The 14,883-nt window shown below is 40.1% G+C and overlaps 1 protein-coding gene across 1 annotated transcript in view; it reads right to left on the bottom strand.

The window, feature by feature from the left end:
• Positions 1 to 12,409, bottom strand: part of cacng2a (calcium channel, voltage-dependent, gamma subunit 2a) — a 104,766-nt gene extending 92,357 nt beyond the window's left edge. Inside the window, exon 1 of the mRNA XM_062997788.1 lies at positions 12,102 to 12,409. Coding sequence (XP_062853858.1) covers positions 12,102 to 12,312 — 211 coding nt within the window. The 5' untranslated portion in view covers positions 12,313 to 12,409. The remainder of the gene's footprint in view (positions 1 to 12,101) is intronic.
• Positions 12,410 to 14,883: the final 2,474 nt, after the last annotated feature.

The raw sequence follows: 14,883 nt of genomic DNA, 5'->3' as shown, positions 1-14,883 counted from the left end.
TGTTGTGTCCTGCTATGAGGCTGATGTGAAACGTGAGGATGTGGCTGTCGCTCTAAGATTCAGACAACAGCAGAACCCAGGCACATCCTCTCATCACCAACTGTTTCCGACAGCCACCGCAGGCTCCTCACTGGGCGCCATCTTCCTGTCTATCACATGTACATATACACACATGAACAGCAGTGGTTTCACTGCTGTGCATTATTTCCATTTCATTAAAAAACAGAGTACTTAAAACTAGCTGAGATTTGGATTACATCCCAGATTGTACCACTGACAAAGCCAAGTTTAACTGAGGACATCGACTCTGTCCTTTGATTCCATCCAGAGATACTGGCAATTGGGATTTGAGGGTCAGAGGTCAACTTCAGTTGAATTCAGAGATGGAAATTGTACTGGTATAAATCCATGGCCACATAGAAGACTTGCAACAACAAAGTACAAACACCATTTCCAAAAGAACATTGGAATATTTTGTATAATGCAATAACATTTGTTAATTGTCTTGAAAACTGAAAAGTACAAAGTTTTAATGTAGTTTGTAAACAGATACACAGTTTAAATTTGATGTTTGAAACACACTCCAAAAAACTTGGGACAGAGGCAAAATAAGTGAAAAATTCATAGAATATTTAAGTTACAACCTATCACAATAATCAGGTGAATTGGTAACAGGGAATTCTGATTGGGGATGAAAGGAGGATCCACCAAAGACTCAGTCTTTACAAGCAATGATGGGTCACCAATTTGTACCAAATTTTAGAAAAGAATTGGCAATCAGTTCAAAACAAAATATTTCTCTTTAGTCTTTTACCATCTACTGATCATAATATTGTGAAAAGATTCTGGGAATCTGGAGAGATCTCAGTCAGTGTAGAGAAAAGCCAGAAAACTTTGATCTTTTAGAAAATGTCATGCTACAGTGATAAATCTAACCATGTGTGTTTGGGAGTACTTCAGAAACCCATTGTCACTTAACACAGTCCACCGCTGCATCAAAAATGCAACCTGAAACTCCATTACACAAAGAGAAAGCTGTACATCAAACCATTGCCAAAATGTTTAATAAAAGTAACCTGTTTTGTCACTTGCGTTAAAACTGTAAATAAGTCTGTTGCTTAGAAGTAACCTATTTCAGTCAGTTGCACAAAAACAGCCTATCCTGGTTTGTTAGTTGTACTAAAATAACAAATCTGAATAAGTTGCGTAAAAGTAACCGTATATTTGTCTGTTGCAATAAAATTGTAACTTAAAATTGAAACTGAACACAGTCCATTGGTTAAAGATAACCTATTTGAGTCAGTTACATAAAAGGTAAGGTATCCAAGCACAGAAGTGACCCTTTCCTCCCCAATTTTCCTCCTAATCTAGTCATAATTACCCATTACATTATGCTTCCTCTCTACTGATGCTGATCTCCACTGCTGATTAAGGAGAGCGAGACTGACACATGCCCCCTCCGACACGTGCCGTAGCCGACTACATCTTTTCACCTGCACGAGTTCATATGCGGATCAGCTTTGTGTATGGAGAGCCACACCTTGATCAACGCATTATTCCTCAACTCTGTGCAGGAGCCATCAATCAGCCAGCAGAGGTCTTAATTGCATCAGTTATGAGGTCCCTATCTGGCTTCCCACCCTGTATGAACAACAAGCCAATCGTTGTTCATGTAGCCGCCCAGCCCAGCCAGATGGCAGAGCTGAGTTTCGAACCGACAAGTTCAAAATGTCAGCTCTGGTGCGCTCGCGTGTTTTACCACTGTTGCGAAAAGTATCTTATTGAAGTCAGTTGTACAAAAGTAAACAGCTGGCTGGAATGCACTCATCAACAGTAAATGCTTCATTCTCATCAGGGTCACGGTTGGTTTGGAGTCTGCCCAGAAACAGTGCAATGTGGGAACACACATGCCTGTCCAACTCAGAGCATCAAACACTATTTATTCACACACACATTTTAAAGCAGAAGATTTACTTACTGGCATGTTTTAGAGGTAAGAGGAAACTAAAATAAAAAAAAGTGATTTGAGGCTAGGATCAAACTTAGGTTTCAAGGACCCTGGGACTATGCAGCATCCACACTATCTTCTGTATCACTGTGCTGCTCATGGACAATTATTAAAAAGGAATGTTACTTTCAAATAACCCACCCAGATTTGACAGAAGTGGACATTTATTATTAATTTATTTATATTTTCTAACTCATCCCATTCAGTTTAGCATCACCTACAGACAGAATCTTAGATTTAAAACATTTGGGAGTAATTCAAACCATGTACTGTATATGTGTTATGCTTTTACTGAGCTTCCTTTGAGTTGGTCAGGGTTGTACAAAAATACAGTCATTTACTCATTCATAAGCTGACTCGATATAAAGTAAATAGGGTACTAGAACAGGATCAAAGAGACATTCAAGATGCACATAGATAGATAGATAGATAGATAGATAGATAGATAGATAGATAGATAGATAGATAGATAGATAGATAGATAGATAGATAGATAGATAGATAGATAGATAGATAGATCCCGAAGGAAATTAAAGCCCCAGTAGCATAATACAACAAGCCCCAGGAGCATAATACAACAATTGAATTGCCTCTACACAAATACACATTAGCGTTTTAGCATTCTTATTTTGCGTTAATGGTAAAATATTTAATGTTGTCTTTTGTACTTGCTTTTGTGCACCATGTCCTTCACTCTGTAAATGTGTTAATATGAGTAGTCTGTAAAGGGATAAATACAGTTCATCCATCTATCTGTCTGTCTGTCTGTCTGTCTGTCTACCTACCTACCTACCTACCTACCTACCTACCTACCTACCTACCTATTATAGCACAGCCTCTCTACACACATGCTCATTACAGCTCAGCCTTCATACACACATAAGCATTACAGCCAGCACAGGTGGTTTAGTAAAACTGAAGGTTAGTGACATAAAACCAAAATTAATTTAAAGTGTTTATCAATTTTTTTTAAGCTCAAAACTTAAAAATCACAGATCCAGGCTGATTTTATTACTTCATATTTGCCATTCACTCTATAAACACAACCCCCCCATGTTTCTTTATTCCATGTCTGACTCAGACATATATTTAACCTAAACTAAACTATTGACACTGGTATCTTTATATGCCTTTATATGCAATCATTGTGTAATATGTTTTCTTTTTCATGTTAATGTTTTGCCATTGCTTTGTCCTGCTCAGGGTCACAGTGGGTCTGGTTTCTCCAGAATCACTGGGCGCAATGCAAACACACCCTGGACAAGATGCCAATCCATCATGATCCCTCAATTCCCAAACATAGTCAATTATGCCTGTATGTAGATGCCTGACTGGACAATAGCACTGCTGGGGATTCGAACCCTGGATTCCAGCATTATTGGGCTATTACATTTTTACCACCCAAGCGCCAGTGTAATATCATGTTTTGTTTCCTGATCTAAAATCAAACAGTATGTGAGCAAAATGCCAAAAAGTCAATCAGAAATGAAGTAAAACAGTTCAATGAGTCACAAGTTAAAATAAAAAGCCAAAGACAAAGCAGTAATTTATTAATACATGGACAGTTTCATTGTTATGCACCTGTGAAGAGAATCTTGGCTTCTGTAATTCTGGACTGTGTATATTTGGTGTGGTTTCCTCTGTATTTTCTCTCTTGTTACTATGAACTGCTCTGAGATGCAGTGGTTGATGAGGCGTGTGATGATTTGCTCAAAGTGCCGAGTGTGTGAACATTGGTTACCTCCTTTCCAGCCCAAGAGCACCGACCAGACCCCAGTGTTTAACCACAGGCATAATACTGGGTTTTCTCTCGGTTTATGTATTATAGTTCAGTAAATGTCATGCTGAGTTTGTGCGCCTGATGCATAATTGTATGCTCTACAGAACATACGTGAATCAAGAGACTATTTTGGGAGACAGTAGGGGGTAGGAGCACAATTCTGTCCTTTTAGCCCTGTTATATGGTTTAATTCCTTCTTTTTAGAGGGCTGTTTGTTTGTTGTTTGTCATGTGTGTGTAAAATGCGAAGTCTAAGGCATTGTATTATTAACCTGCCTACGCATAAGGCAATGTAAAGGATTTAATCCACCTACAAGCATTTCGCATTTGGAAAAAAAAAAACACTCCAGCCAATTCAGACCTGTTGCCAGCTTCAATCAGCCCTTCAAACCTGTCGCTGGCCTCAGCCGGCTCTCCAAACCAGTTAACAGTCTTAGCCGGATCTCCAGACCTGTAACTGATCCCAGCCAGCTCTCCAGACCAGTCAGTACTCCAGACTTGGTCCCTGTTTTGCTGCTTAAACAGCCTCTAACCAGCAAAAGCACTAAAAAATGTGTCCTCCATGGCATTCTTCAGGTTAATGGGAGGGGGTTAGGGATATCTGTAATGGTTTCATGGTTCCTACACATGGACTTCATGTTGTCATTTTCTAGCACACGCCCAGTCTTGCCTCTTTTCATTGATGTCTTTTGTCTATTGTTTTCACCTGTTTCCCATGTTTCCTTTGATTAGTTTGTGTAATACTATCCCCAACTGCTCTGCTGTTTCTTTGTCTTGCATTGTTTGAGGTTTGAGTGTTTGATCACTGTTTCAATGTTTCATTATTTCCTGTTTGGATGTTAGCATATGATCTGTTCCGTGCTGCTGTTATCCTGCTGGATTCTCCTCAGTTTTCTGGTTTGCTGGAGCCTATCCCAGCTTGTCAATGGGTGCAAGGCACACCTAGAGCATTGTGGACAGGAACATTGTGGAGTTATTCCACACAAATGCAGTTTTGTCTCATATGCACACTTCGATAACGTATTACAGCACCGCTCAAGCCGAGCACTGAACAAAGTGACTGTTCATTGTTAATTTAAAATTAAATATACATTAAAAAAAAAAAAAACTGAACACATTGAGTTTAAGGGAAATGTTGAGTTTAAGGGTACAAATTTCTTGACGAAGGGGCGTTGAGTTTCAAAGATTTTGAGTTTAGGGGACGTTAAGTTACAAGGTACTACTGGAGTTGTAATATAGGACAATATTTAAAACGCTTCATCATTCATTCATTTTCACTACCCACTTCAGCCTAGTCAGGGTCACTGTGGGTCAGGTCTCCCCTGGAAATACTGGGCTCAAGACAGGTAAATGTCTAGGATGGGGTGCCAAACATTTACACCTAGGGTCATTAAAGAGCAGCCAGTTTACCTTCTAGATGTTTTTGAGATGAGGGACAAAGCTGGGGTACCCAGAGGAAAACCAGCACAGATACAGGGGGTCTACAAGGTGTACCATGTGCCACCCAACACCATACCCAATACTACATTTATGCTTATTCTATAATTAGCAGCACCAATGTGATTAGGACCAGAATATTGTTTTGTACAAATCTTGTTCATTCAGGTTTTATGAGCCCATATCGGGCAGCACAGTGACACTGTCGCCTCACAGCAAGAAGGTCCTGGGTTCCTGGGAGTTTGCATGTTCTCCGCGTGTCTGCTTGGGTTTCCTCCGGGAGCTCCGGTTTCCTCCCACAGTCCAAAGACATGCAAGTGAGGTGAATTAGAGATACAAAACTGTCCATGACTGTGTTTGACATTAAACTTGTGAACTAATGAATCTTGTGTAACGAGTAACTACCGTTTCTGTCAAGAATGTAACCAAAGTGTGTAAAACATGATGTTAAAATCCTAATAAATAAATAAATGAGCCCATATCAACTCTGACCATCAGACCCGCCTTCCTGTTTAATGCCAATCCTATCTATAAAACCATCAAAAATTTTAATATGATCAAGCTAGCTGCCATTTAACTCATTAGTAATTCATCTCAGCATGGTTTAACAATAATATTATTTGCATCATAAATGTAAATAGACATGCATAACTCCAGATTGGCAAACAGCCTTTGAAACAGACGTGTAAGAAATAAATTATTGGTTCTAATAATGCCATACTCAGCAGAGCAAATGTTTAGGCTGAGGCTTAACTGCAGGTTGGGCTTTATTGATTCGGGTCCAGCCATAAGTTAATGCAGGACAGGCCATTACCAATGGAAATGATTGAGCAGGGACATGGTGGATGCAAAGTGCTGACTGAGATGTATAGGGAATCTCTGGTATGCATGGTAAATAGAGCATTATGGGTATTCAGGTCGGTGAGGGAAATGTGATGTGAAAGGATTTAGCAGAATAAAGATAATTACATGTATTATTATTCTGATACGTGTTACTCAGGGTCGCATTTAACCTTTATAGTGGCACCTGATGTGTTCAGGTAATGTATACAGGACTCATGAATTAATGCCTAAAAAATGTATAAGCATGATTTCTAGTTTTTTGACCAGAATCTGATTCGATTACCTTGCTATACACCGATCAGCTATAACATTAAAACCACCTGCTTGTTTCTACACTCACTGTCTATTTTATTAGCTCCACTTACCATACAGAAGCACCTTGTAGTTCTACAATTACTGACTGTAGTCCATCTGTTTCTCTGCATACTTTGTTAGCCCCCTTTCATGCTGTTCTTCAATGCTCAAGACTCTCCCAGGACCACTATAGAGTAGGTATTACTTGGGTGGTGGATGATTCTCAGCACTGCAGTGACACTGACATGGTGGTGGTGTGTTAGTGTGTGTTGTGCTGGTATGAGTGGATCAGACACAGCAGCACTGATGGAGTTTTTAAACACCTCACTGTCACTGCTGGACTGAGAATAGTTCACCAACCAAAAACATCCAGCCAACAGCATCCTGTGACCACTGATGAAGGTCTAGAAGATGACCAACTCAAACAGCAGCAATAGATGAGCGATCGTCTCTGATTTTACATCTACAAGGTGGACCAACTAGGTAGGAGTGTCTAATAGAGTGGACTGTAAGTGGACATGGTATTTTAAGCAGCAGCGCTGCTGTGTCTGATCCACTCATACCAGCACAACTCACACTAACACACCACCACCATGTCAGTGTCACTGCAGTGCTGAGAATAATACCTGCTTTGTGGTGGTCCTGACCATTGAAGAACAAAGTAAAAGCAGGCTAAAAAGGTATGTAGAGAAGCAGATGGACTACAGTCAGTAATTGTAGAACTACAAAGTGCTTCTATATGGTAAGTGGAGCTGATAAATGGACACTGAGTTTAGAAACAAGGAGGTGGTTTATGGCTGATCAGTGTATACAGTATTACATGCCATACTTGTTAAACGTCAACAGTCAGGTTTGGCTATTTTTTAAAATAGGTAACACAATACTTATTGTTTTATTGAACTTTATTGCATAGGGAGTTGTAGCCTAGCGGTTAAGGTACAGAACAAGTAATCAAAAGGTTGCTGGTTCAAGCCCCACCGCTGCCAGGTTGTTACTATTGGGCCCTTAAACAAGGCCCCTAACCCTCAATTGCTCGGACAGTAAACTGTCACAGTACTGTAAGTCGTTTTGCATAAAAGCGTCTGCTAAATGCTGAAAATGTAAAATGTAATTTTTATATATGCTCATTCCAATATGTAATGTCTATCAGAGATTATAAAAGAGTTGGAACAGAAGCATGTTTACCACTGTGTTTTAGCACAATTTCTGCCAACAACATCATTTGGGGACTAAAGACACCAACTGATCCAGTTTTTTTAAAGTATGTTGTTCTGTTCATTTGTTATGCAAGTTTTCAGCTGTGCAACTGTACAAAGCCTTAGCTGACATAATTTGCACTTAATAAAGTGTCAGGTTTTAACAGGAACAGAACTGTACTACAGGCTCTTTAATTATGCAGCCATACTGTTTTAAATTTTTGTCATCTTGTTAAAACAAGCATAAAAGTCCACGATTAAGAATTCTTCCAAAAAGGATTATATGTTGCCGTACCTGAAACGTGTACGCATCAATTAGAATGCATGGAATGATCCACCACCTAAATAATACCTGCTCTGTGGGGGTCCTGGGAGAGTCCTGACCATTGAATAACATCATGAAAGGGGGCTAACAAAGCATGCAGAGAAACAGATGGACTACAGTCAGTAATTGTAGAACTACAAAGTGCTCCTATATGGTAAGTGGAGCTAATAAAATGGACAGTGAGTTTAGAAACTAGAAGGTGGTTTTAATGTTATGGCTGATCGGTATGCGTTTTTCTCCCATTTTCTCCAAATTAAGTGTAGTCAATTTGTCTTCCACTGCTGGGGATCCTTCATTTTTTGCAGTTGAGGTGGGTATATTGCTGCTCACGCCTCCTCTGACCTGCGTGCGGCCCTTAAATGGAACGCTTTTCCACCCATGCACCCAGGCGCCTCTATCCATCGATCAGGGTCCTAACAGAGCGTTTGAAGACCCCACCCACATATTCCGGTCTTCCCACCCACGTATTCCGGTCAACCCACCCTGCAGGCACTGCCAATTATGCCCGTTAGAAGCCGCTCAGCCGACCGGTGGCAGCGCCGAGTTTTGAACCGAGGAGTTCTAAATCTCGACGCTGGTGTGCTAGCGGAATATCTCTCTGCGTCACCTGGGCGCTAGATCATGACTTTTCAAATTGGTAACATTTGAATTCTTATTTTTTGGCATTTAGAACACACCGTGTTGTTTTTATTATTATTATTATTAATAATAATAATAATAATAATAAGGTACATATACAACAAAAATACATTGAGGTGTGCTCAGGGCTATTTCAGGATTTTGTTGCCATGTGGTTTTCACTGTGCAATGTACAGTATTAACTTGCTTTTGTTTGTCAAAGTAGTAATTTGCCCATGTGGTGAATTCTATCACAAAATCAGTAACAGAGTAAGCCTATGTATTCACAAAAATTTATATATTTTGTAAAGTTTTACAATAACTTACAATAATTAAATGTTATTATTATTATTGCCCGGTTGTCTTCTCAAATATAAATGGATTTAAAATAGTCTGTTATATCTTTAAAAACTCTGAAAAAGAGCTTTTCCCACCCTTAAAAAGCCAAATTTGACTTTAATTCGACAGCTCAAAAATGTTGAAATAGCGACCAATTCCATTTTGGCTTGGAACGGCTTAAAAACTTGGCAACTGGTATTAATTACACAGAATACTTTATATCAGTGAGCTTTACAGTGCACTTGGCTTGCTATTTACTGTGAAATACTACCAGTGGTTTTAGTGGCGTACAGTGAAAAAAGCTGCTACTTCTATTGTTTTATGGTGGACAGCCATACTTTTGAAATGCATTTTATTAAAACGGGAGCCGTAACATCGATGAAAAACCTGAACAATGAAGATATGTACTTCCATAATGATTAAAACATGCTACCTCACACTTTTTATACTTTATTTTATTTGAAGCAGATCAGTGCTGAATGACCTAGCATGGGTTAAAAGTTTGGTGTTGGATAATGTCATGAAGTAAACAAACTGTCTGAGTTAATACAATAGGACAGGGGGCACTCCGCACTTGGCACCAAGATGATACTTAAATCTTTTTAAATAATGTTTAATAAACAACAAGGCTGTTATCATGACTGTTATGAAGTCAAAAAAAGAACCAGCATGAAAGCTTATCAGAAAACTGTTAAAGGAAAGATCACCTGTTTGTGAGCTGAAGCTGAAGTGAATTGACCATAATTAAAAATACAAAAACAAGCTCTGAACAACTACCCATGATCGGAATCAAAGTTTTGAAGAAGCCCAGTCCAACCTGAGAGATTCTGTGGTGGGAAATCAAAGCCATGTGTCAAAAATAGGGACTAAAATTAGATTACAAACTGGGCACCCAAGTGGCACAGTGAGAAATTCCGCAAGCGCAAGTTTGAATCTCAGTTGTGCTACCAGGCAGCTGGTCGCCAATTGTGCTGCAGTTCCTGCAGCAGACGAAATTGGCCCATAGTCTGCTGGGTGGGAAAAGACTGGACTAAAAAAGAAGGCAGGGTCTTTGATGCTGTGTAGGTAGCCTGGTTAGTAGGCCGTGGCACCTATACAGAGGTGGAGAAGTGCGGGGATCAGTGTGTGACTCTTTGCGCATGAGACTGGCATTACATGTGAATCCACCAATGTGTGGGAGAATAAGGAGGGTATATTTGCCTGACACATGCTCCCTTCAGTGCGAGTGTCAGGCACATATAGTCTCCTTGGATGCAACTAGGGTCCCAAGCAGTGGAGGACTAAATGGCTATGCTAAATTGGGAGAAAAGAGAGGCAATGCATGAATAAAATAATTAAAAAATAATAATAAAAAGATAAATAAGTAAAATTTGATTTAAAAAATGTTTCATTGCAGTAATTTCTGCGGGTGACCGATATGGTATTGGACAAATGTGTTTCTTTAATATGTTTAAGGTGTTATTACGGCTCCAAAACCTTTCCCATTCAAGTTTTGTTTGAGCTATTTCACCTTCAATCAATAAAACCAGGTGCAGCAGCAGCATTTATATTCAGAAATTAAATGAATACAATACATGTTTCTTCTTACTGAATAGCTTTACTGTCTATAAAAATAAAAGCCAGGATCTATTCAGTAAGTGGCCAAATTTTATTCTTTCAATAACCAATACTGCCCATATTATACTGCCTATCAGGACCAACCTGGTCGAAGAAGATGAGATAACCATAAGCACCAGGTGCAGAAATGGCCCAGGTGCCTGGCAAAAGCTGAAACATCTGAACATCTGGTAACATTTTGTCCCGATTTTCCCCTCCCTGCCTATCCCTCTCACTCTGGCTGTGTAAGCGCCAGGTATCAGATGGTCTGACAGCCGAGCTTCAGCCCGTGTCACTCGCTCTCGATGATATGAAGAGCACGCGCCTCCAGTTCCCTGATTGAATCTGATGTCAGACATCCTTAATTGAACCCCGAGAACAGAGAAAACAGGCTGTTCCACCGAGAAAATTAAACAGTAATCTGCATACAAATCAGCCAGCCGAGCGCCAAGCCTGAGGAGAAGCCATGTTAGTGGAGGCAGATGTGGGATCTACGGGGCATATGTACAGGATTCTGAACATTATGCCATTCTAGATGTCAGATGAGTTGACATTAAAAATCTATGGATCTGTTAGGTTTATGGAAGAAAATTGCAGTTTCCCCTTCCCAAGTTTGGGCTAAATAGTTTGAAAAAGTATTTATGGTTAATATCACATGCACTGTCCTAAATATACACGATATAACCATAAACATTAGGATGGAATATAGTGGGACAAAGTTATTGTTTGTTAACATGTACCAACAAACTTCTTTCCAAAAATAAGACAAAAATGATGAATAATAAATAAAAATAAACTTCAAGCATAGTACGTTTGGAGATTTGCCCTCAGGAAAGTGGCAGGGAACCTCAGTCCCAGGAGAAAAACCAAGAAAAATGCAGAAATTCTCATAGTCAGTGATTAAAAGTGAGATTCAAACTCAAGTCTTTAGGACCTGTGCTGCTATGCAGCGTCCACTCTCCCAGATGCACCACTGTCAGACGAAAATTGGGCCCACTGTCAGGCTACTCAGAGCATGTCACAATCAGATTTGTCATCATCATTGGTCGGTTCTGATCACGATCTGTTACTCTGATCCTTTGCAAACCATCAACTGATTATATTCAAGCTACTTATACAAAAACCTTCACTGAATGATGATGTCTTGTTTATGGTAAGCTGTATTTCATTTATTAATTAACTGATTGATTCATTTATTTATTTTTAGTAACAACTTCATTTTGTTAAGGTTGCAGTGGGCCCTGCACCACCTGGAAACAGAAACGTACCCGAACGAACTAGTTTATGGCAGAGCACCACACGCTTACAGATGCTCACTCCTAGAGGCAGCAGTCTTTTCACTTTTAACATCTTCTGTGGATATGGGGAGAAAACCTGAGTACCCAGAGGAAACCTGTAGGCACTGACCAGGGGTTTAGAAACACAGACTGCCATCATGCCATCTATTTGTGTGATGTGTTTCTCAATAAGCTGTTTCGTTTCAGCCAACATCAAATTTCATTAAAGATTGGAGAGGCTCCAAGAACATGTCCAATCTGATCCAGTACCAATGCATTTTAGACCAGTAATGACCCCACGTTGACCGATACACAATATACACAGGATTGGTTTATTAAAATGTCAAAGCACCAGCCGTTAAATAAAAAAAAATGATAAGAAAACCTACCTTCTAAACAGCAGGTTCTCCACAGCCCGGAGTGCGTCATCACTTCTTCATTTTTCTTACTGGTTTCATTCTCGTTGTTAGTCTTTATTTTGCACACTCCTCTTGAATAGAGCCAGTAGTCCGTGCCGACCGCGATGGTCATGAGACTGAAGGCAGCGAAGGCGCCCACAGTGGTCAGCAACATCTGAACTCCGCGGTCAAAGAGACCCATGTTGCCGCATTCTATGAAAGGGGGGCCCCCTTTCCTCTTGACGTATAGGAAATAAATATTTGTAAATTTCAGGGACCACAGCAAGACGAAAAATGGGACACCTCAGCAAAGGTGGCTTTGGTGGATGATGAATTTAAGATGGCCAACCAAGATGGGAAGACAATTTTTTAAGCTTTGGGCCTGTTTTACAAAATTTGAGCCTAGCAGGATCTTAGTATGAAAAAATAACACTGATTTCTAAAAATAAATGGAAGATGAAATCCGAAGATGATGAAAAAATAGCAAAAATCGATGAATCAATCAATCAGCCAATGAATCAAAGGTTATGGAAGATCAAATGATATCAATCCTGAAGCTTAACACGTGTTTCCCAGCTGACACCCTCCACTGTTTGGGTTGGCATGACAGTCTCTCAGTCTGACTTGGGAAATAAGGAGGTTTTAGGTTTGTTTAACTAATTAACTAATTTAACTAATGGTGCCAAATTCTAAAATTTTTAAAGTTGATTGATTATCTGTTATTTGGAATACATCAAGCTGTCCCAAATAACAACAATCCTTCTCATTATTGGCACATATAATAGTAGAAGAGTATAAGAGTAGAAATAGTGCAAAAAACACTAAACAGAACACTAAATATCTAAAATAGCAGGATGGATTTATATGACTAAGGTTTGAGGATTTAGAGAACAATAGCTAGCTTGATTTTAGGATGGATTTACAGCCTGACAGGCTCTCTCAAAATTAAGAATTCCAAAAATTCCCGGTTCTTACAGGCTTTTTGATGATCTGTTGTAATGATGTGTTCCAAATGCAGTGGTGGCAAATCAGCCTGTTTCTCTGTTGGCTTTAAATATCTAGTCTGTCTAAACACAGAGAGGATGGATTACTGAATGAATCAAGGTAAGAATGCAAAATATAGAAACAACAGCAATTTAATATATTAAAATATCAGGATAGACTTACGGCCTGATTGGTAACAGAAGGGTTTAAGGTTTGAGAGGGAAATAACCTACTATTAATTAGGATAAATGTTAAGATCGAAATTTTAATCTTTCCAGTATTTATAGTTGATTGATGATCTAGTATTTGATAGAGCTAAATCTTTTAGTTTCCTATTGCATCTGACTATCTATTTATATAAAGAGAATTTGTGTAGATGGGTGGAAGATAAAGAAAAGGAACAAAGCTAAATACACACACCAAGCAGAAATAAATTAAAAGGTTTTAGATAGATGTACAGCCTAACTAAATAAATTAGACAAATCAGGATAGCAGAAGAGCCATGATGATACAATCCAAGCAAAATCAAAACCAACTAAAGCAGGTTGCAAAAACCAAGAAGCCAATAAATACAAAACGGTTAATTCTGATTTTTTTCCTAAAATTCTGGTCCCCTGTTTCCATAAGTGGCCGTTAATCCGTCGAGCATCTCGATGGAAAAGCTTGTACCGTGCTGTTGAACTGAAGAGCAGGAGCAGGAGGAATCCGAGCCGCGCATCAGGCGCACCGGAGCCGCCGGGCCGATGAGCGCAACCCGCCGCGCGTCGCTCCAGCCGCCGCTTTACCCCGCTCAGCCTGATCCTCCACTACCGCCGCTACCACCGAACCGTGACCGACAAACCCGCGCAATCCCCGCGCCATCTACATGGATAACAGCAGATTATAACGACATATAATAAAGCGACAGATCTAATCGAGACGGATAAAAAAAAAATGTAAAAAAAAAAATTCCAGCGATTCCCTTTGCGGTTGCTTTGCGCGTCTCGCCTCCTCTCGGTACACCGTGATACAAATGCAAGCGAGATGGGAGGAGGAAGACGAGGAGGAGGAGGAGGAGGAGAGGGCAACAAAAAAAGAAAAACGACAGAACAGAGAGAAAGATGCACACTGCGCGTGCACGAAAAACCAAAGCGCACTCCCGAGAGAGAGAGAGAGAGAGAGAAAGAGAGAGAGAGAGAGAGAGAGAGCTAAAACGAAAGGAAGGGAAGCTGTGGTGCGCTTGATGACAACCGAAGTGGGGGTTGGGCTGTTTAGGAGGTTTGTTCTTGGGGGTATGAGGCCAGCGTCTCAGTGCCCCTGGACAGTGCAACACTCACCCATTCATTTATTACTGACATCAAGCAATTTAAAGCCAGTTTACCTTCTGCATGTTTTTGAGAAGTGGGAGGACACCAGATGTCCTAGACAAACGCCCACATAAATAGGGGAGAAGAACTGAACCCATGTCCTTAGATCCCATGTCACTGTGCAGCCATAACATTAAAACCACCCTCTTGTTTCTACACTCACTGTTCATTTATCAGCCCCACTTACCAAATAGAAGCATTTCGTAGTACAATTACTGACTGTAGCCCATCTGTTTCTCTGCATACTTTTTCAGGACCGCCACAGAGCAGGTATTATTTAGGTGGTGGATCATTCTCAGCACTGTAGTGACACTGACATGGTGGTGGTGTGTTAGTGTGTGTTGTGCTGGTATGAGTGGATCAGACACAGCAGCGCTGCTGGAGTTTTTAAACTGTCTCACTGTCTCACTGTCCACTCTATTGTAGATGTAAAGTCAGAGACG

This window comes from Trichomycterus rosablanca, chromosome 6, assembly GCF_030014385.1.
Source record: "Trichomycterus rosablanca isolate fTriRos1 chromosome 6, fTriRos1.hap1, whole genome shotgun sequence".
NCBI classification, from domain to species: domain Eukaryota; kingdom Metazoa; phylum Chordata; class Actinopteri; order Siluriformes; family Trichomycteridae; genus Trichomycterus; species Trichomycterus rosablanca.
This window is presented reverse-complemented; position numbering and strand designations above follow the sequence as displayed.